General features: G+C 46.2%; 1 protein-coding gene across 1 annotated transcript; it reads right to left on the reverse strand.

The window, feature by feature from the left end:
- Positions 1-15,259: 15,259 nt before the first annotated feature.
- LOC125942428 (uncharacterized) lies at positions 15,260-21,138 on the reverse strand. Its single transcript, XM_049660590.1, has 3 exons — positions 20,624-21,138; positions 18,826-19,072; positions 15,260-15,397 (listed from the first exon to the last, which is right to left on the reverse strand). Exons 1-3 carry the CDS (start codon positions 21,136-21,138, stop codon positions 15,260-15,262), a joined length of 900 nt encoding a protein of 299 aa, XP_049516547.1.
- Positions 21,139-22,661: the final 1,523 nt, after the last annotated feature.

Raw genomic sequence — 22,661 nt, forward strand, 5'->3', positions numbered from 1 at the left:
GGTTATACGGCCGATAAATTTACTATCCTCACTTCTTATAGTTCTCTACTAATATGCTATCGCAATCGATGCCTCCCCCTTCGGGCGAAATTACCACTTTTTTTTTAACCGACGAGACACCAAATTTAATGAAACTGCATTGAAAGCATTATTTCTTTCTGATAGTGAAACTGACGCGAAAACAACAAAAAAATGTGCCTGAGACGTCATGACCACCGCTCCAGATTTCGTCACCAACGGTACGACTCCATGAATGAGTACTTCTTCGTTATTTTTCTTCTCCAGGCGGCAGCGCATTGTCTTGATCACAGCGACGCGCTAAATCTTCGCCATCATTTTGAGCATCTGCCACACGCACACTATGGTTAACAAGAATAACAAACTGCTTGAATCGGTCATCAAACTGATAGCATAAATGTAACCCAAATAATTTTAACCTTCAGAAGGATTCATTTTTTCGCACTGGCTGTCAAGGATAAGAAACGTCCTCATTATCTCACCGCCATGACACGATCGCACACGGTGGCGGGTTCAACTGCGGGCTTGTGTAGCTGATTCGCAATACCTGATTTACTATTTAATTCACTGAAATCGACTAATAACACTTTTAGCTACATGGTTTACCAAACACATTTTAGAAATAAAGCCTATGCTGTGTACAAGAAATCTGGCGAATAAAAAAAAAAACATTTTTGAATAATTCTTCCCATTTTCTTCCGTTATGTGGCGTTGACCTTCTACAGAGGTTTGTACTGCTGTGCGTAAGGAAGGTTTCTGGGCAAAATATTGAAGCGGCACAGTGCGCCTGTGTGAGAGAGAGTGTGTGTGTATGTGCGCATGCGAATGTGTGCGTGCGTATTGTGTGTGTAGACAGGGATAATTGGAGATCGCAGGGAGAGGCCTTCGTCCTGCAGTGGACATAAAATATAGGCTGATGATGATGTGTGTGTGCGCGCGCGTGTGAGAAAGCGAGTGAGAGACTGTATTTGTGCATCTCTCTCTCTCTATCTCTGCGTGTGTGTGTGTGTGTGTGTGTGTGTGTGTGTGTGTGTGTGTGTGTGTGTGTGTGTGTGTGTGTGTGTGTGTGTGTGTGTGTGTGTGTGTGTGTGTGTGTGTGGTGTGTGTGTGTGTGTGTGTGTGTTCGTATGCATGTGTTTGCGCATGCGTAGCATTGTGTGTGCGCGCGCGTGAGAGAGAGAGAGAGACTGTCTGTGTACGTGTGTTTGTGTGCAGGCATATCTGTGCGTGCGTATTGTGTGAGTGCGTGTGTGTGAGAGAGAGAGTGTGTGCGTGTGTGGGTACGCATGCGTATCTCAGCGCGCGTATTGTGTGTGTGTGTGTGGTCGTGTGTGTGTGAGAGAGAGTGTGTTTGTATACGTGTGTGTGCGCATGCGTATCTGTGGGTGCGTATTTTATGCGTGTGTGCGCGTATGTGCGCATGCGTAGTTGTTCGTGCGTATTGTGTGTGTGTGCGCGCGTGAGAGAGAGAGAGAGAGACTGTCTCTATGCGTGTGTGTGTGCAGCTATATCTGTGCGTGTGTATTGTGTGTGTGTGAGTGAGAGAGAGTGTTTGTGTATGTGTTTGCGCATGTGTAAGAGAGAGAGAGAGAGGGGGTGTGTGCGTGTGTGTCCGCTTGCGTATCTCTGCGTGCGTATTGTGTGCGTGTGTGAGGATGTGTCTGTGTATGTGTGCATTTCCTTGCGGGCACCTACTATCGGAGAGTAATTGTATACAGACTTTATTTATATAAACCCATATTATTGCGATAGTAATTATATATGGACACTCCAATTGCGTTCCTGCTGTCGTCGCGTTTGCGTCTCCGTGATGTTCCGTATAAAGTCCAAGGGCGATAATTTCGTCGCAGCGCGCCGTATGCTGTATGTGCAAGTGAAAGAATTCGAAGGTTAGCCGACGATGGCGCCTCAATCGCGCGGCTCAAGGGCGGAAAGCGGGGAGGAAGCGCGCTGTCTTCCGTCGCGCGCAAGGAACCGTGGGGACGGCAGGGGGGACGTTCTACTTCGCCGGCTGCTGCGTACGGCGCAGGCTGCGGGCGGCTGCTCGGGCCCTATCTCGAAAGCAATGAGTACAAATTCTCGGTGTGCCGAGGACTCGTAGCTTCGTCTGCGCTGTTTTTTTTCGCCTCTTAGTTCATGTTGAAGTGAGAGACAGCACGAAGGTCAATTCGCTCGCTGCTTAGCCGCGCTTCCTCAATCCTGCATTTTGACAACGAGTTTCCGCTGTCATCGAGTGAGATGTGTTCATGTTTGCTTGTGAGAACGTGACACAATGCTCGTTAATTTAGTAAGTAGGCGAATGTTTACAAGTTTACACGGCCAACAAAACATATTTGCTTTGAATTCAAGACAAAGCTCCGCTTGGGCGTTTGTTTTGTAGGCATCTGCGGTTTACTATGGTGGCCCTTCTAGCCACCATAGTACAGCCCCACCGCAATTAGTGCCTCGTGTTGCGCGTGTTGCGGACGCTTGCTTTTTCAATGTAAAAAAAACAACATGCGCAGATGCTTACAAAACATACGCCCAAGCGCAGCTCTGAAGCATTTATGTAAAGAGCACAGCGGGCAGACTTTCTCATTTTTTTAAAGTCACAATTAGGTTGCATGCGCGGTTCTAATCATGACTGAAACCGAAAAATAACGGTTCAGTTATTTTTACGCTTATCAAAATTTCTGAGGAACGGGTCATGTCGCGGTAACCAGAACAATACTGCACTCAAACCGAAATAAATGGGTGCCAGGGGAACTCTGAACCAGTAACCAGAACAATGATAACCCGATCTTCAAAAAGGCGAATCAAGATAAATCAATTGTCTAGGGTTGCGTACTAACCGCAACTGAAAACAAGTCGTTCTACCGGATTGAGCCCCTGGTTAAAATTACAACTGCGTTTTTCAATGATAAATCTACGCGCAGAGCGAAACATTAGGAACCAGTCGATACATCCTTACAATTAGACGGCTTGTTCAGGTATCTTGATATCCGCACAGCATACCTCTCGTTGGCGGCAGCCAAGGACCTCTCAAAAAGCTTAAGCTCATCGTCTGACTTCAGGTAGCCATTGGGAGTAGCCGTCTCCATGATGATGTAACCCTTGCAGTTACTTTTCGATCACCTTCTGTCGGTCAGGAGGCTCGCTCATTGTTGCATTCCGCGCTTTCACAAGCGAAACAAAACAACGCACGGCGCGAATATGATGCGCGCACCAACTTCTCGCTCACGTGGAACGAGCTGATCTAAATTATCAAGGGGCTTTAAGCTGATCCGAACTGAGGCGCCGCACACCGACCACGCCTAAAGTCCCTATATACGAAAAGTACCGCCATCCTTTGATCAACGCCGCTTCTCTCTCTCCCGTATCTCCGATTGGACGATGATAGCGCGCTTTCACTTCATTATATTTTGTTTTTTCCCGCCTGTGAGCCATGTTGAAAGTGCTCTGCGCAGCCGCAGTCACCCGCGACGGCGGCGGCGGCGCGTGCCCTGCCCGAAAGCTTCAACGTGGACTTTCTAGGTGCGCCACCGTCGACTTGCTTTCACAAGCAAAAAAAAAAGAAAGAAAAAAACAAGCGCTTTAGGGGAGGAGACGGCGGAGGAAAGAGTAGATGGCGGTACTTTTTCTTATATAGGGATTTTAACCGCGCCGCCAAACAGAGAGGGAAATAGAAATAAAATGGTGATACGTCATCGAGGCGAGACACGTCATCGAGGCAAGGCCCCTCCCCTGCACGGATTTGTTGTGAAAACAGTCGCACCCCACCATATGTAAGGTCCGTGTATTTTTAAAAGGTAGCGCAAACTCCTCCTCTCCGTGATGTTTCCTCATCGGGCTTCCCTCTCGGCCGCCATTAGTGAGTGAAGCGTGCAGCCGCTACAGCCCGCATCATATCGCATGGCATGCGGCGCGTTGAAGCGCATGTCTTGAAAGGCGACTGTTCTGGGCGCATTTTCACAAGGCTGTTCGTACGTAAGATATCTACGTAAGATATGTAGTACCTTCAATTATTAGTAGAATCTGCGTCGCTTAGACGAGGAAAACAAAAGGTAGAACAAGTCAAAGGCAATGCTAAGCAGTGTGTCCTACTGCTGATTGTTTCTCGGAATCGAATGGTGTTCTATTTACAGTGACGCATTTACAAAAACAAAGAGCTACGTCAAACTATGCACACACAACACGGCGGATACATTTATGTGCTAAATACCCTCAACGTGGTTCTTTTTCTATTTCCAAAATGGATCCGCACGCTTTTCTTTCCCCCTCAGTTATGTGCCTTGGTTCCCGTGTGTGCGCGCGCTTTCTGCGTTTTGCTCTTTAATTGGCGACTCTTCCATTATGCTCATTTTATGAGATGTCATGCTGGTATTCATATTGCAAAAATGCGTCCTTTTGTTCACCACAGAGCATAAACCGGGTCTCTTTTTTTACGCAGTCGTTGGCTGCTGGTGAACTCGCGAACGCACCCACATTACCGCGTTCATCCCTAACTGGGTAAGATCAGCGATCAAAACCTCCCTCAGTAATGACCTCCCTCGGTGGCAGTCAAATTTCTTCCTTTCGATAAGGTCGAGCCATATCGCTCGCCGTTTAAGGTTTCGTTTGCCACGAGGAACGACAAAGAGCTTGCCCCCCTTGGCAATGCTTTACGAACATCCAACAGCACAGCAAGTCGGCATCGTGCTGCACCTGAGCGCGTCTTCAAAAATGTAAAAAGTCTACGCTCACGCACAGCGCAGATGTGTCCCAGTGTTTCTACGATCACTAATGGCGCCGTTTTCCCGCGATAACGAAAGCCGCACGGGTTATTCGTCAAGTGTCAAGCCTCGTCCAATGGGAGAGCGGAAAACGGCGAAGAACTCAGGAGAGGGGTAGAGGACGGGGAGGAAATTCTCCTTTCCTATTCCAACAATGGTTTGCCCTACCTTTGGAACATACAAGGATCTTATGCATCTGCTACATGGCATGCCACCAGAGTGTGCACTTATAGACGCCAGTCGGCGCGCATGTCTCATCCCGTGTTTCCTCTCGTGCTATAGGGCGTGTTTATCAGGCATTTTCCCGCTGCATGCTAGAAAGCGCTGACGTGGCTCAGTGGTTGAGTAGCAGACTCACGCGCAGGGGGCCCGGGTTCGGTCCCGGCGGGAACTGGGTATTTTTTTCTCATTCCTGGCGATAGCTGCTACGGACACCGGACACCACCAGACACCACCGGCGGCGGCGGACACCATGGCCAACCGAAACGGCTGTTAGAGTGAGCCCATAACAGCTTACGCTATAAAACAGTGGATGCGCCGGTGATAGGAGCGCCCGTGGAGACTCCAGGAAGCAGTGGCTATATACGGTGGAGCGTCGCCAACAGCGGCGACGCTGTGTTATGATGGCGTGGACATAACGTTCTCAATCTCAACGACTCCTCTGACGACAATGCTCGGAGCGCCTGAGAGCGCTCGATGCGGGAAGGACAGCGATCGAAAAGAACCAGCCGAACGCAAGGCCAGCGCTCTCTCTCGTTAGATCAGTCAAGAAAACGCTGCTCGCGATGAACAGTCCTCGAGCACTCCGGAACGACTAGCGTAAAATGCCATAAGTGGCGAATATGTTTTAGAGATAGTGGCGAAAAAAAAGAAATTTAGAAAGCTTGCGGTAACACGCGCAAGGCTTATAAGAACAAGGGAGCGACGATCATGCAGTTCTTGAAGTTTTACCAAGTTTTCGCTAGGTTTTTGGTCATAGATACGGCACGAATGTCCAAACTCCATGTTGAGGAATTCCCGCTCGACACCACCGTCCGCTCCTCCCATGGACTTACGAGCTCGGCGTCTTGATGCCTCGGCTTCTCTGCAGTCTGGGTTTTCGCGCACGTTTCGCATGCCGATCCGCCTTTCTTCCCTTTCTCGATCGGCTTATTCGGGATTTTCGACTCTGCGTCTTCGCTTGGTAAAGGCTTCCTCGGCTTTCTGTGCAGGATCAGCTCGAGGCCGGCGATTGCATTCTAGTTTGGCCAATTGGCGTGATTCCCGGAAAGCGGTCTCTTCCTCAGGAGTGCGGTTCTTCCTCGGTCTCCCCATGGCTGCTACTACTGCCCACACATTAGCAGCCCCCGCCTTCACACCTGCTACACGAAACGTTTATGGCAAGCGGAGCAGTAGCGCTGTTCGCAGTGTCTAGGCGCGGAGTCTTGCGAAGCTATCGCATAGCTGGTATGGGGTTGCTAAGCAACGAAGTGACTTCATAGCTCGGCGAGGTTTTGCGGCTCACTGCACAAATTACGGCCGGTCTAAAAAGCTCCGCTGTAATAAAGAAAGAAACCGATGACGAGGAATCAAACCCTGAACAACAGCGTTGCAGGCAGAGACGTTACTGCGCACAACGCTACCGCAAATTTTCTTTCTTTATTACCTAATTAGCAACAATGCCTACACTCGCCCAAAGCAGGTCCACTTGGTGCTGAAAAAAAAGAAACACACCATCTGACTGGACCACACTAAATTAAAAGGTCTTCAGCGAGGAAATTACCGACACCAAACCATGAAGTTCCTGAAACCTATCGGACGGTTCAATCATGTGCTTTAGGGCTTCGCGCGTGTACGTAGGATTTTCAATGAAGTGCTGCCAATCAGCTTTTACAGTTTTCATATTAACCATTGCCTCAAAACTGTTGAGGCATTTCCCGCATTATTTTTGTTGATTTCGACGTTCCCATAGCCGATTCTTGTGCACTTCACGTACATTCTACTCTAATCGCTTGTATTGTAAAAGTATCTTACGCCTAGAGCCGCTTCCAAACGCCTCTTTAGTTGGAATACCGAGCCCTCCTTCGCGCCAGCGCGGATTGTCGTCGAAATACGCTACGACATGTACTCCTCCTCCTTGTTTGTGGAGGTTCCTATATCGCACGTGTGGTGATGGGAAGGTATGTGTATATGATAAGCAGATCTATACGTATTTGAGCCGTTGTATTCTGAATGTAATGCGAAGCTTCGCGGAGTGCGGATGCGGAAGACCATTCACTAAATTGATCCTTCATGGAATATATTGGACGTAGCTTTAGGCACTTCGATTTAATAAAGTTACACCGTATACCCTTTCATTGGTAATTTTACATACTCTGTGGAAACATTCTTTCGCTTCTTTCGAAACCGAAATTCTTTCAAAAGTCCGGTCATAAAGTCCTGGTATTTTCTAATCTTCTTTTATCTCATGGCTCGCTGAGTGGCCGAACCCAACGATAACAGTGACACAGATTGAAAGTGGGACAGTGTAAAATGATATACTGTAAGTTGGCTTTGCGTACGGAGTGGCAGAAGATGCGTATTCGGAGGGCAAAGGTGTCAGTGCCCTGCATTCATTCATTCATTCATTCATTCATTCATTCTGTGTCCTGCGATTTGGTGGGGTGGGCGTGGACCCCGTCCTGAATAAAACAAAATTAATTGTGGGGTTTACGTGCCAAAGCCACTATGTGATTATTCGGCACGCCGTACTGGGGGACTCGGGATTAATTTAGACCACCTGGGTTTTTTTAACGTGTACCTAAATCTAAGTACACCAGTGTTTTCAGCATTAGACCGCATCTAAATGCGGCCGCCGTGGATGCCTTTATTTCTGTCAACGAACGTCTGCCATTTGTGAATTATGTCAGGGTTAGTGGCTGTGTTGGCAAGTATTTTATTTATACTTCTTGGGATCGGCTAAGGGTGAGATCCTTAAAGATGTGAGGAGTCACATGTTTGAGTATCTCCGCGTGAATGTACTCGAGGAAGCCGCGTACTCGTGCCACTTCGAAGATCGAGTGACCCACGCCGGAGAGCTTGGAGACGATAAGGTAGAACTCCAGATTGTGAGATGGCAAGACCAAGCATCACCTGGTTACAAAGTGGAACTTTCCTTTCCACCACCCATATGCACCTGACAACAGGCCTTTTCACGGCAAAACCATCACTGAGCCACCTCAGGGGCGGCTGCCCATACCACCCCCCCCCCCCCTCCCCATTTTATGAAACAACTTCCCCACAGGACAGCTGTCTCCTCATTCCTCCTGACTCCACCCATTTGCGAGTGGATTCGGCAGTTACATTGCGTGAAGCGAAGTGGACATATGGCCACCTCATACCATGAAGAATGGTATGTTTGTGCTATTCATAGACGGGGAGCACTCAATAGTTAGGCAAGTGAGGCCATGGACTGAGGGCCCGAAATCATAACCGTCTTTTGTCTCCTAATTCATTCTACCTTCTACACGCCATGATAGCTCAGTGGCTACGGTGTTACGTTGCTGAGCTCGAGGTGGCAGGTTCGATCCCGGCTGTCACGGTAGCATTTCCAAGGCGGCGAAATCCAAAACAAGTGTGCACTTCTAAGTACACGTGCAGAAACACCATGGGGGGTCAAAAATTATCTGCAATCTCCACTGCGGCGTGCCTCAAACTCAGATCGATGTTTCCACAAGGAAACCAAAAAAAATGTTTTTATGCAGCCTACAACACAGAAAACCTTTCTCCTGCAACAAAGACGCATGGCACCGCAATCGCAAATGTTAAGCTTGTTTTGAAACCAAGCAACTAAAAAGCTCAGAACGAGAACTCGGCAAAAGAAGAGAATGTGAGGCTAGCCTGAATATTACCGTTCGATTCACGCGCGTCATAGCTAAAGCACACATCAGTGACTTTACTCCTCCGGTAAATCAAAACAGTTTAGTCCACGGAAAGCGATATTATAACGCTATAAGTGCTACCCGAGTCCTTTAGTACTTTTAAAAGCGAAACTTTTCTTTGCGAACCTCGCGGTGTTTTGCGTCACCCTGGGTGCTACGTGACTGCCCTCTTGCGGAATAAGCCAACCAATCAGAGCGGAGGACCCGCTAAGTCGCCGCCACTGGGTTCCTTGAACACCATTTTACCACCACCTTGAACCATTTTACCACCACCAGATGGCGCTCGCCTTGGAGCACCCACGCGAAAAAGCAGAAGAAAATGTCCTGAATAACACGGCCGCAGGACCCGATGGAATCGCAATACAGTTAATCAGGCGTTGCGATTGTGAGCACGAGGTCGCGGGATCGAATCCCGGCCGCGGCAGCCGCATTTCGATAGAGGCGTAATACAAAAACGCCCGTGTGCTTGCGTTATAGTGCACGTTAAAGAACGACAGGTGGTCAAAATTATTCCGGAGCCCTCCACTACGCCGTGCCTCATAATCAGATCTGGTTTTGGCACGTAAAACCCCAGAAAGAAGAAGAAACCGCCGCGCAACGAGCAAGGCACTGCTGACTAACGCCATATAGCAAGTGGTTAGTACGAAGAAAATCGAGGTTGGTTGGCGTGAAAGCAAGATGAACCTCATCTACAAAGGCAAAGGTGATAAGGATAAGACGAGCTCGTACAGTATATAGGCCAGTTACAGCAACGTCGGTGATGTATAGAATAACAATGTATGCCATAAAATTAGAACTGTTGAAATGGGTGGAGAGAAATTATTTACTGGGTAAACTATACACGATGGATTCAGGCCAGGCAGATGCTTAGAGGGTAATATGTTTGTACTAACTCAGTGCATACTGATTTCAGTAGCTCAAAATAGAGCTTTATCGATAGTTTTTCTAGATATTAAAGGAGCCTATGACAACGTAGACAGAGAATTGGTATGGGATATTCTCAAACACGAAGGCATAGATGACGATTTCGTGGAGCTGCTTAGGGAGATATATAGCGACAACTGATTTCAAGTTGTGTGGGAAGGTCTAATAGGTAATGAAGTGGTGGGAATTCGCCATGGACTGAAGCAAGGATGTCCTCTTCCACCGCCAGGATAACGTTCAGGTAAAAGATTAGCTGACTAATTAAAGAGGATAAATTAAAAACTGGTTTATAGTTTTTCCAACAAAGGGATATTTTCTGGTGGCAAAACTGTTACTGTTTACTCAAATATCCCGTTCAGTGATTTTCAGCACGCTCTCTGCTGCTTCATTATTTTATCCGCGCTTTTACTCGTAGTCGTAGCGAGCAAAATGGGCACAGCGCCGCGTCATTACACGACCGCGCGTCGCGACACCAGTGGTACCGAAATAACCAATCTGGAGAAGCTAACTGCGCGCGCAAAGGCAGACTATAAGAGCACCTAGTTTCTCTTTAGGCTACCGTGGTTCCTGTAAGCCAACGCCAGCAGATTTCTGCTTTCAGGTGGTAATTACCTTCAACTGGGACACATTATGTGTCCCACATACTGAAGAGGGTAGGGCAACGCGCTGGTGTTGTGGTGGTCCTGTGGTGGAGCACCCTGATCACTTTTCCGCTCCTGATAAACTATCGAAGCTTTGCAAGTTTGGTTCACAAACCAGGCGTGGTGGGTTTTCTGTGAAACACAGGAATGTTTTAGTGTCCTGCACCATGGGCGTGGTGTATGCGATTCATCTCTCCTGTGGAAAAAATGCGTGGGACACACCGGCAGGTGCCTAAATGATCGTCTTAGGGAGCGCCATAACATTGTGTACAACAGGGTACAGGGTCATCTGGGCATTCATTGCCGTGATCATGGGCGTAGGCCCTAGAGCACTGCATGGGCTCGGGCTTACGCGAAAGCCCGTATGTTCTCAACCACGCAAGCACGCATGTTCTCAACCAGCATCCTAGCAGCAGCTCATTACGCTGCACCATGGAGGAACGAGAAGCTTTCTCCATTTACTCCATCCAAGCGCTGCGCTCACAACCTGACGTGGCTGCGCTTCGGCTAGAGTGTAGTACAATACGGTTGAGTGCAACGGGCGGCTGGGGCGTCGCATGCTTTGCACTGAGGCGCCCGACGTGGAAAAAATACTGTGGCGGCGTGGCAATACAAGTGGATTGGGCGGTATCAAAGTCACGCCGTTGGAAACTGCTGGCGACACTGCTCGGCAGGGTCATTCGTACTACTTTGCACGCTGGTATTAGCCAGCGTACGACCACTCAAATTGTGTTCATAATTGCATATTACATGTATTTATGCCTTCAGAATAAATTCCTTTCATTCTCTTCTTAATTTTTTTTAATGCCACTCGGTGGTCTTTCTCGGTCTCGGGCCAGTCTCGGGCCGGGCTCGGGCCTAAGGTAAAGAGGAGGCGGGCCGGGCCGGGCGGGTAACGTAGAATATTTCCGGGCCCGGGCCGGGCCCGGGTCTCGCCATAAAACTTTTCGTCGGGCTCGGGCGGCTGGGGCGTTCCCGATTTTTCATCGGGAACGGGCCGGGCCCGGGCTGAAAAAATTGGCCCGTGCAGTGCTCTAGTGAGCCCTACTTTGGCAAAAGCGAAGTGCTGGCTAGACACAATTCAAAGCTGACACGTGAAATTATAGAGGCAGATTTCATATAGAAATTCGATAGCTCGTGCGCCAGTTCTGCTTAGATTGCACTTTCATTTGGGGAAATCGCATATCTAAACGTTTGAATGGCAAACCGACAGTGTGCATTGTCAGCACGTGGCTATCATTGTCAGCATTGGAAATGATGCTCCAGTGTTTGGCTGATTATGAGCATGTTGCGCATGGTAGTACCATATATATATTTATTAATTCATGACCTCATGAATAAACTCTTGCAAGTCAGCGCTGTGTGGGTGTCGCTCTCTCGTGTCCCTGTCTTTTTTGCGCTGTATGTTTTCAATGAATCACAGTCGATTCAATAACGACTGTGCTATCGGAAGCTACTCTTTTTTATGTTTTTTTTTTGTAAAAATATCCTCGTAGCGGAAGTGAACTGATAACTCAACATATAGTATAGGCTGCGTATCATCGTTATTGTATTATTTTTTTACAGCTTGGCTGACGTCACCTAGGACATTCTGCATTTTACACGTGTCGTTCGAAGCCAGTTCTTGCGTGAGTGGGAAACTGTGACCAGACTAAATATCTACACGAACGTTTTCCTCATTGAACAAACAACAAATTATATGTCGCGCCTTCATTTACGGGCGATAGAAGCTCACATGCTGATAATTACAAAATTTTTAACTTTTGCATCCGCTGTAAAGGTGGGAACAATCCGGTTCGGATTTACCGCTAACTTGGAAACTCCGAAGCGTAATAATAGAACGTGCCTAAGATGATCGGCGATTCTATATCAACACCTTAGTGCCGAATAAAGCGAAGATTTCTTTTTGTCTCTTGTAGGCAAGATGGTGACGCTTAGTAGGTGAGGCAATCGTATGAAGCTAGAAAATTATCGCATTTGCACCGAAGTAGAGAGAAATGTTGAAGAAGCATCAGCGGCCTAGCTTTAGAAGCACTGAATGGGCTGCTAAGGCCTCAATAGGATAATGTTGAGGCCTCCACCGGTAAATCGTATAACCGCTTCACCCTACGGGAAGCGATGTCGCATCTAGATGATTAATGGTTTCGGCGAGCTGTAAAGCGTTTACGATGTGAAACAATTCGCTTGGGGCGCTTGGCGGACATATATGCCATTGCCTTGCAACGTTCACAAAAGCAGTGAAAGTAACGTGGCCTACAGAACACAATGCTAGATGCGCATCCAATGGCAAGTTCCATCTGGTTCCCTAAATCTGACCTTCAAGGTCAGTCAAGGCCAAAATGGTACTTAGTCTGGCGTACCGGCGGCTGCTGAGTACATCGCGTGGGCGCCCTTTATCTTGAAAGGGATCTGCAAAGTGTACAAAGTGCGCCGAGTGCTGGTAGCTTCGTATGCACTGTGCTTTGGTTGTTTAGTTCGCGTTGAAGCTAGACGCGGCATGAAGGTCAATTCGCTCGCTGCTGCTGCCGAGCCGAGCAGTGTCTGTGTGTTGCCTTGTGGTGCAATTGTAGATGCGGTAGTTGCTCACGGCCCTGAGCAGGGTTTATGTCCTTTGCCAAAGGAAGTAGAACCATGCTATCAGTCGACAAACTAGGTTTGACCGCGTTTAACCTCGGCAAAAGTGTTTTATGCATTTTACAAGGAGGCTCGGCTAAAGCTGCCTTAATTTTAACAGACGGCAAAAGCGAAGAAGCCAAGCAACCGGCTGCTACCAGCAAAATACGCAGCGTAGCTTCTGACCAGTTAACTTACCAAGATAGCTGAGTGGATGGTATTGCATCCCAGCCATGGCGGCCGTATTGCGAAGCGGATAGAATGCAAAAATGTTAATGTACAGTGTATTGGATGCACGATCAAGAACCTCAGGTAGTAAAAATATTTTTTACCCCTTTCTACGACATCTTTCATAATCGTATCGTAATTTTGTCACGTAAAGCATAAAAATTTACTGAATTACAATTTTTTCTTAACAGTTGTTCTTTGGCATTACACATTAAAAAGTACATGAAAAAAAGTTGTGGGCAGTTATAGCCTGCACCGCCATCCACTGCTTGGTACAGCTGTTTTATTGGCGTCTCTGGGGCTTGAAAGGTTCAGAGGTCGTCACACTGGGAGGAAACCTTTTCAAGTTCACGTGTTGGCGTCAGCCAGCTTGGTAGACTCGTCTAGAAAAGGTATCTGACAGATCGATCATCTTCTTATCATCACCGTCATGTAAACGTTAAGGAAATGTTGTCACCGTGCCTACAGAGGAAGCTTTCGCAATGGGTGAACTTCAATTTCGCAATGCATCTGCATGTGGGCCACGCACTTTCATCAAGCAACCACTCAATCTATTCGATTAATTTGAGTTTAGGAGAAAACCGGAATTCTCCAAAATGTTAGAAGGCTGTTAGATTATTGAGGGCCTGGAATAAAGAAATTGGAGCAAGATAGCCTTGAACACTTAGAGGCACACTTTTTGGAAAACGTTAACTGGAACGCCAATGAATTTCGTAGCACATTTTAAGGTAACGTATTTAGAAAGAGGTATTTCTGTTACGCCCACATGACTTCGCTACTAATGAGCCTAAATTTCGCAAATACAACATAATCCCTAACTTTATATTAAGAATTACTTACCGTAATTTACTTATTGGCGAAGTTATCGTTGGAATTTTTTACCTGCTGTTCTTTGTTTATAACCCCGTAGCCCATCCGCAAATACGGCAGGGGCGTAGATATAAGTTTTCCACACCCGATATATTTTCATTTCTCTGAACACCCATCGTTTTAAATGGTGACCTCTACAAGTGTACATGGCATTGAGTTTCACCCGCCGTGGTAGTTTAGCGGCTAAGGCGTTTTTCTGCTAAGCACGCGGTCGCGGGATCAGATCCCGGCCGCGGCAGCCGATTTTTTTTTTTTTTTTTTTGGGGGGGGGGGGGGGGGTCGGGCAAAATGCAAATAAACCCGTGTTCCGTGCATTGGGAACACGTTAAAGATCCCCTGGGGGTCAAAATTATTCCGGAGTCCCCCACTACGGCGTGCCCCAGTATAAAATAGTGGTTTTGGCATGTGAAATCCCAGAATTCACCAATTCATTCATTGAACATACAGTGCTGCATAGTGCAAGAAATAACAACCTCCCAAAGCATGCTAAGCGCATTATTGGATAGCAACCGGCGTAGGCGAGCGACGTGCCCTATGCCTCAGCGTGTTCGGGAAGCAATAAAACTTTAGATAATTGTTGTGTGCGCTGTTGCAGACTACCACACAGCATATCTTGTTCCTGCGACGAGAACGCATGACAACCGTAATCGCATATGTAAATATTGTTTAGAACCCGAGCTAAAAACATGCTCTCAACGAGAAGTTCGTTGCAGAGTAGAATGCGTGGGAGGCCTGTGAACACTAATGTAGGTAAACTGTGCTTGTACTACCCCGAAAGGATGTGCGCGCTGCCTATTAGGCGTTCAGTGTGTCTGCGGGATTCTTTTCATTGCATCCCACTTTCAATGAGTGTGCAAGCAGTGGCTTAATTTGGAAAGAAACACGCGTGAACTACGAAAACATGTATTCACAACACGCAGAAAAACGTGAATTAACATAAATACGTTGCAAGAATACAAAAAATACGAATGAAATTCCTCGTAGTGGCCACGGCTTAGGTCCCTTTTACAACGAATCCGCCGAGCTTCCAGGACAAGAGAAGGGGCCGGCCTTTTCGCTGATTGATCGTCCAAGGCCAGCAGCCGGGAGACGAGCTCGCCACGCTGGCCTGGAACGTACTGTCAATCGCCGGCATGCGCGCTTGAACTGTTGCTCCAATTGTTCAGTGAGACCACGGAACCAGCCAGGGCAGTTTATGTAGAAGCCACTGGTCACACAGGCAGTGATGATGCGGAGGCCAATTTATCGGCTGAATTAACACAACACACAGGAGAGGTCGACCACCTGGGGTGCACCTGCTGCTGCTGTACCGTGATTACCAGAAGCTGGTGCTGCCTGCGAGACGCCGTACAGAGCTGGAATGATGCACGAACTGACCGGTGCATCCTGGGAATGTTGTCCAGCGTACGGCGGCCACATCATCGTACTGCTGGCGACTGGGAAAGGAGGTGACCTGCCAAAAGTGAAAAGATCATGTCTGACTGGGGCGCAAGGGAAATGTATGTCGATATAATTCAGAAAAAAGAAAACCGAATAACAAAAATACGGCAGAGGCTACGCTATACTGTATGCATTTGTCTGCATGCAATACATCAAAACTGCTCGCGGTACAGCATATTCAGAGTTGTATGCATAACCTGTCTGTCTAGAACTTGTTGTCCTTCCCAGATTAGTTTATGCACCTTGAGATCAGTTTTGAATATACCGAAAAATGCGCGGTTTATAGAAGTGTAAACACACAGCTGAAGCAATTAAGACAAAGCTTCTGGCAGCAGGAATAGTCACGACCTTGCATGTATGCCTGGTTGCTTTCTTCTTCCGATCGTTGTCCCCTTCACCCAGCTGTTCAACCGAGATTATTATGCTCCCTACTCCGGTCTGTGAGAAAGCCCACACGCTCTTTACAGCATTCAGATAATATAAATAGCTTTAACGTGACGTCATGGACGCAGTTATCTCACTCTGCCAGTACACGAACATGGAGGCTACTTTAACATCGGTGCACCTTATTATCACACGCACATCGTTTTGCTTTTCTACGAGGACCTTCATTCACCGGATTATCACTGTTCTCGATTTGTCGCTGGGCGCAAGATGAAATTTTTGTGCTGTCGTGCAGTTACGTTTTTTGTTTACATAGCTTCTCGACTTGCTAGTACCCCAAGATGGTGGCCACAATGACGTCAATGCAAACTATCTGTAACAAATGTTAGCGAAGCTGTTTAAAAATAAACAAACAAACAACAGCAGTGGTACAATATCCGATAATGAGGCCTGCAATGTTTGGTCATATGTCCTCTTTCTCCGCCAGGAGAACGTTCGTGTAAAGAACGCCTGAGTAGTTAGAGAAGTTAAATAAAACTGGTTTATAATTTTTCCGACATATGGATATTTTCTGATAGCAAATCTGTTACTGTTGCCTCAAGCATCCGGTTCAGTGATTTTCAGCGCGCTATATGCTTCATAATTATTTTTTCCTCTCTTTTACTTATAATCGTTTAGGAAAATGGGAAAAGCGCAGCTCATTAGACGCCCGCGCACTGCGACACCAGTGGCACCGCAACCAGTATGAAGAAAGTAACGCCGTGCGTTCAGACTGACTCGGCAAGCACATAGTTTTTCTTTAGGCTACCATGGATCCTGTAAGCCAATGCCAACAATTTTCTGCTTTCAGGTGGAAATTACCTTCAAATCACTTTTAATGACGCTAATGCCAAGTCATGTGATCACAACGAACTTTTCGTATTTCGCGCTACCAATAAAGCGCGGAAAAATATTTACGAAAGAAAAAGCGCTGGCAACCACCTAATTAAATTTTGAGGAAGGTAACGAGTACAAAAAACTTATCATTGCGGCGGAATTGGGTTGATTACCCAACGTATAATATATGCTTCATTTTTTTAACAGCTTTGGTGACGTTACCTAGGATATTTTGTATTTTACACGCGTCGTTCCAAGCCAGTTGTTTTTGCGTGAGCGCAGAACTATGACGATATACAGTGTCAGCCTTCCAAACGCCCGTAAATCTTCCAATTCTAAAACCTCTTCAGCTTCCCTTTAAGACACTCCGCCGGTAAATCGAATAGCCGCTTCAATCTACGGAAAGCGATACCACATCTTGATGAGTAATAGTTTCAGCGAGCTTTAAAGCGTTGACCACATGAGACAATTCGCTCGCGGTGCTGTGCGGACATCAATGCGGTTGCCTTGTACGTTTCCAAGACGGTGAAGTTACATGGACTACAATATACAAAGAGATGCGTATGAAATGGCAAGTTCTTTTTTTATGCAATTTACTAGGAAGGTAAGCTAGAGCCGCGTTAATTTTTACAGACGGTCAAAGCGAAGAAGTAAACGGCTACTGCCAGCAAAATGCGTAGCGTAGCGTCTGAACAGTTAACCTGCCCCGGTATCTGAGCGAATGGTACTGCGCCACCACGCACCAGGTCGCGGTTTCGAACCCGGCTGTGGCAGCCGCATTTCGAAGGGGCGGAATGCAGAAATGATCATGCATAGCGCATTTGGCGCACGTTGAAGAACCTCAGGTGGTAAGGATATGTAGTAGCTCGCGTTCTTCTTCTTTGCGGGGTTTTATGTGCCAAAATCAGTTCTGATTATGTGGCACGCCGTAATGGAGATCTGGGGATAAATGTTGACCACCTGGGGTTCTTTAACGTGCAGTACAACGCAAGCACACGGGCGTTTTTGCAAATCGCCTCTGTCAAAATGCGGCCGCCGTTGCCAGGATTCGATCCCGCGACCTCGTGCTCAGCAGCGCAACAACGCCTTAGCTGACAGAGCCATGGCGGCGGGTCCCTCTCTACGACACTTTTCATAATCATATGTTAATTTTGGCACGTACAGCATAAGCCTTTAGTCAACTACTTTTTTTTCTTAACAGTTACCTTTTGGCATTAGAATATAAGACGTACGCGAAAAATACTTGTAGGCATTTATAGCCTGCACCGTCAGCCGCTGTTTGACACAACTGTTTGGTTGGTGTCTGTGGTGCTTGAAAGGTTCAAAGGTCACCACATTGAGAGGAAATTTTGATAAAGATCGAGGGTTGGCGTCAGCCAGCGCGACAAAGTCCTCCAAATCAGTTAAATGGCACATCGATGATTTTCTTTTCAACAACATCACGTAAACGTAAAGCGAATGTTATCATCGAGCCCACAGAGGAATGGGTGAACTTTAGTTCAGGAGAAAACAAACACGGAATTCTTCAAACTGTTAGAAGGCTGTTAGATTACTGAGGGTCTCGTTCAAATTAAGAAATTGGAGCAAGATCGCCTTACACTCTTAAAGTCACACTTTTGGAAAATGTTAAAAACGCCAACAAATTTTGTAGCCAATTTTAAAGTCCCATATCTCCAAACCGGTGTTAGGCTTTTTATATTTTTTTGCACACAAGCCTTCGCTACTAATCAGCTTAAATTTTGCAAATCCATCGGGCCTTAGATTAGTAATTAAAAATTTCTTGGCATATTTTAATTATTAGCGAAATGATCGTTTTAAAATTTTTTTGCTGTTAATATTCGTTCATAGCTCCGTAGCCTATCAGCAAAAATGGCAGGGACCAAGACATAAGTTTTGCGCACCCGGTATACTTTCTTTTCTCTGAACAAGTATGATTTTAAAAGCTGGCCTCTACAAGTATACATGGCATTGAATTTCGGAGAGCTGCAATATAGTCCCTCCGCTGAAGTAGCAGTGCTCACCGACGTAGGCTGCTCATCATGACGAGCTTGGAGCGCCCAGAAATAGCTGGCCCCAAATACAAAGTTTTTCGTTCGACAAAAAGGGACAAATTTGAATGTTTTTGAAAGTCGCCCCTACTGGCTTCTTCCGGCATGTTTTCTTGATTGGAGTCTGGCTTACCTCTCGCGTAGCCTCCAGAGGCAGCTGCTGGGAGTTGGATCGCTGTACCTGTCGCTGTTCCTCTCGGCCTTGATGGAGTTCAGCATCGTCAGCGCATACGGCAGTGTGTCGCCCGCGTGGATGTGCGGCCTGTAGCTCAAGACGCCCACTCGTATTGTACTCGGGAGAAGCCCCTGCACTCCTATGCATGACCTGGCAAATCCCGCTCACGCCAGCATCCACATCACGGATTATCGGCTCCTCTGACCTGCGTTGATAACACGGGACAACAATTAGCACCACGTATCAAACCTAGTTTCGTTAAGCAACAATTTACTGAAGACTGCGACTGTTGTAATTGTTCGTTAAGTGATTTATTCTCAAATAATGGTCCTTTCCTAATCAAAAACACGACGCTAACTGTATTCATTTACATGAGGGGGAAACATCTTTTTTTACCTTCTGATTGCATACTTGCAATGAATTCTCATCAGGCCTTCTCCAACGGATTGGATAAAAAAACAATGTTTCTAGAAGCTTATGCTCTGCGCTACGTTTCTTCGGCAAGGATCCTGTGCCCACAACAACTCAACTGTGTATGCAATTCCGTTTAATGACAGGCTAAAAGGGCAAATATGTACTATCGACCAAAAAAGTGTACGGACCAAGGGATCTCAGAAAACGCTCAATGTCCCAGTAGCTTATAAAAGTAGCCAGTAAAACCGTACATCACAATGTTGTTCGCATACACCAATAGATGCTGGAAATAGGAATACCAGGCTGTGTTTTGAGGGTGCGGAGATATTCAGCTTTTTGTCAGATCCCGTAGTCCGTAAACTTTTTTGGTCAATAGTACCTTCGGGACCTTGCGTTTCTGCCACATGAACTAGTGTGGGGATTTAAATGCTGCATTCATGGCACCTTCCGTCTGACATGAAATTATCATCACAAGTTATGCCACGACAATATGTGATAATTAACGTTATAATTGTAAGTAGTTAAAGAAAGATCACTCTGAAGCATTTTCCCTGCGTTTTTTGATTATCACCCTAAAAATTGCGGCCACAGGACATCGCCAACCTAGATGCCTAATGACGCCCACCTAAATACAGCCAGCAATAACCACGGCATGTTGTCTGCCCTTCATGGCATCAGGAATGCACCTAAATGCACTGCGAAGGTGCACTGCCGTTGAAAGTAAACAAGTGGCAATGATTTGAGCGTAAAAGCAACAATAGAAACACGAGGTGCCGTTCTCCATTGCGGCTGGAAGATGGATAATATTTCGAGTTGTAGAGAAACATTATCCTATGCGCAAGGCTATATAACTAGGTCTTGAATGAAGTTTGGTGAATAGCAGTTTAACAAGCGCATTTAAACCAATTCGTTTAACCACAAACTCAGCGTCTGAAAATAGAGCTGCGCAGGAATATCAACTCAATTGTGCGATGTGCATGGTTATCGAGGCTAATTTTAAAACTTTATCTCCAAATGATCATCGTTCCGCAGGAATTACCTACAAGATTATTTTCTTAAAAGCACTGCGTTGGGGCGATCAATTGTAATACTAGGCGATCAATTGTAATACTACACAAACTCAGATATTGCGCTCCATACCATTATAGCTGTTACACCTACAGTCATACCTTCATCGTAGGTTTCTAACAAAAAAAAAATTTAAAAATGCATTATTTACGAGACAAAACATGCCAGAAATGTTATTTTTCTCATAGTATTATCAAATACTATTTCAACCTTTCCACTTATTGTGTTCGCAATGTCCGTGAGAAGTCAAACAAAAGAACAAATTTGTCTATACCTCTGTAGTACTAGTCGTCTGGGGCTCCAGGATACGACCAAAGGCTGGTGCCGGAATCCTTTTACGGTGCATGCCGAGTGCATGTTGTTGCCTAGAGACAGGATGTCCCCGATTCCAATCTCAACGAGCAGGTCGCACTGGGTCTTCGGGAGCGGTGTCCTCCGATCTCCTAAGCAGCTGTCCCCAGCGAGTTCCTCGGCCCTGTTCCACGCCTTGATCACCAGATCCAGGTTCTCCGTCAGGACGTCGTTGAAGGCCACGTAGCAGGAAACGTAGACCACGCCATCTTTGCCCCCTTCTGGATATGAGTCGAGTGGAATCGGCAATGTCGTCTTGGGGGATGGCGATGCTTCTGAGAAGCAGGATGCACCGTCAGGGAAGAGACGGTAGACTCGCATGACGCTGGGTGCATCGACGCCCATAGCTAGAACTACACCAAGGCCGTTCCTTTCTGTGATGCTGCGATGTGCCACGAACAGCTGCCCGTTCGAATGCGCGAGCGTGGTATGCCACATGGGGCTTTCGCGCGAGCTCGCGAAGACGATGATGATGATAAAGAATCAATCAATGGCACAAACCCTCTGTGGAGGATAGGACACGAACTGGTTGGTTAATAATGAAGTATTAAAATAAATTAGTTGAATATATATAAGTAATAAAAATTAAAATAAATGAATAATTGAAGATGAGTGATAAGCCGATAATAAAAGAAATAAAGTAATCTATACTAAGGTAGTCAGCCTTGCTTAGATAGGAATAGTATTATGAACTTAATAATACAATAAATACAGTTACGAATAGACGTAAAAACGTGTCAGGTAAATTTTCAATAATAATATTATAATTGCGAATGTGTGGTATTACTTTTTCAATGTTCTAAATTTAAAATTTACAGAAGGAGAAATATATCTATCGTGGTAATGGGGAAGTAATAATAAGGCAATCTTTTTGTGTCACAGAGGAAATTAAAATCGGTCGGCAAACGTTCATGCGGTTATATACCAATACCGTTGCTCCAAAACAGAGAATAACAGAACTGCATAAATTAAGGCGGTCCTAGATTTCGAAGTGGAATTTCCGAACATCGTTTTCGATGATTAGAAATCCGGCGACACCATAATAAAAAGTGATCAATGAATTCCGGCTCATTGCAAAGCTAGCATAAAGCGGATACCACCAGACCACATATGTGCAAGTGAAAATAAATTTCTAGAAAACGGCAACGCAACCTTGTAAATTATACTTCGAATTTCCGGTTAGGACACCATTGTCTGTTCCAAGAATAAATTATATTTATGAAGTCTCTAGATTTTTGATAATGAGAGGCTTTTTTCCTCTTTGGTCAAACAAAACTGCCTATATCTGGCTGCAGTGATATCCGCAGTTGCCGGTAGTACAGATATCACCGGACCTTTCAAAGAAGCTCGTGCTAAAGAATCCTCTATTTCTTGAAATTGAATGTATCGGTGGCCTGGAAACCATAAATTTTGAACTAACCTTAAGCGGGGAGGAGCTAATGCATAAAATGTGTTCAAAGCTGTCGAATTTGTTGACGCGTTAAGCGCGCTGCATACAGAAAGAGAATATGTGACGATAACAACTTTTGTAGCATGAAGGGGTAACTTTCGCAAACCAACTATTGCCAGATGTTCGGCTTGAAAAATCTGGCAGGCGAAGTGAAAAAGGCACACTCGAGGAATGGTGAGTAGATTCCCGCGCCTGCCTTATCTTTACACGAGGAAGCATCAGGTGCTTTTTCATTTAGTGGGAAAAGCGCCAAATAGTCTTGCAAAAGGGCATTCAAGTTTGTTGGGGCCAGCAATTTGGCGTTATAGAGAAAAATGTCTGCAAATTAAATTTTGAGCGACAGCGTGGACCTATCAAACGAAATGATTTCCCTAATGCGAACATTTACAGGTGCTAATTGTGCCTGCACAAATACGACCTGGGAGGTATATGGCGAGGACGTGGCCCCATTGCTGTTGTTTTTCTTTTTTAAACGGAAACATTCTTTGATCGTGATGATGATGATGGTGAC

Source organism: Dermacentor silvarum, chromosome 1 (assembly GCF_013339745.2).
Source record: "Dermacentor silvarum isolate Dsil-2018 chromosome 1, BIME_Dsil_1.4, whole genome shotgun sequence".
Lineage (NCBI taxonomy): Eukaryota > Metazoa > Arthropoda > Arachnida > Ixodida > Ixodidae > Dermacentor > Dermacentor silvarum.

Excerpts from the sequence above, each read along its gene's own strand:
- LOC125942428 (XM_049660590.1), bottom strand. The coding sequence starts at position 21,138 with ATGTGGCATACCACGCTCGCGCATTCGAACGGGCAGCTGTTCGTGGCA. Across the intron at positions 19,073-20,623 it reads AGACGACTAGTACTACAGAG|GTCAGAGGAGCCGATAATCC; the intron begins GTATAGACAAAT and ends TTATCAACGCAG. Across the intron at positions 15,398-18,825 it reads CTCTGGAGGCTACGCGAGAG|GTCACCTCCTTTCCCAGTCG; the intron begins GTAAGCCAGACT and ends CACTTTTGGCAG.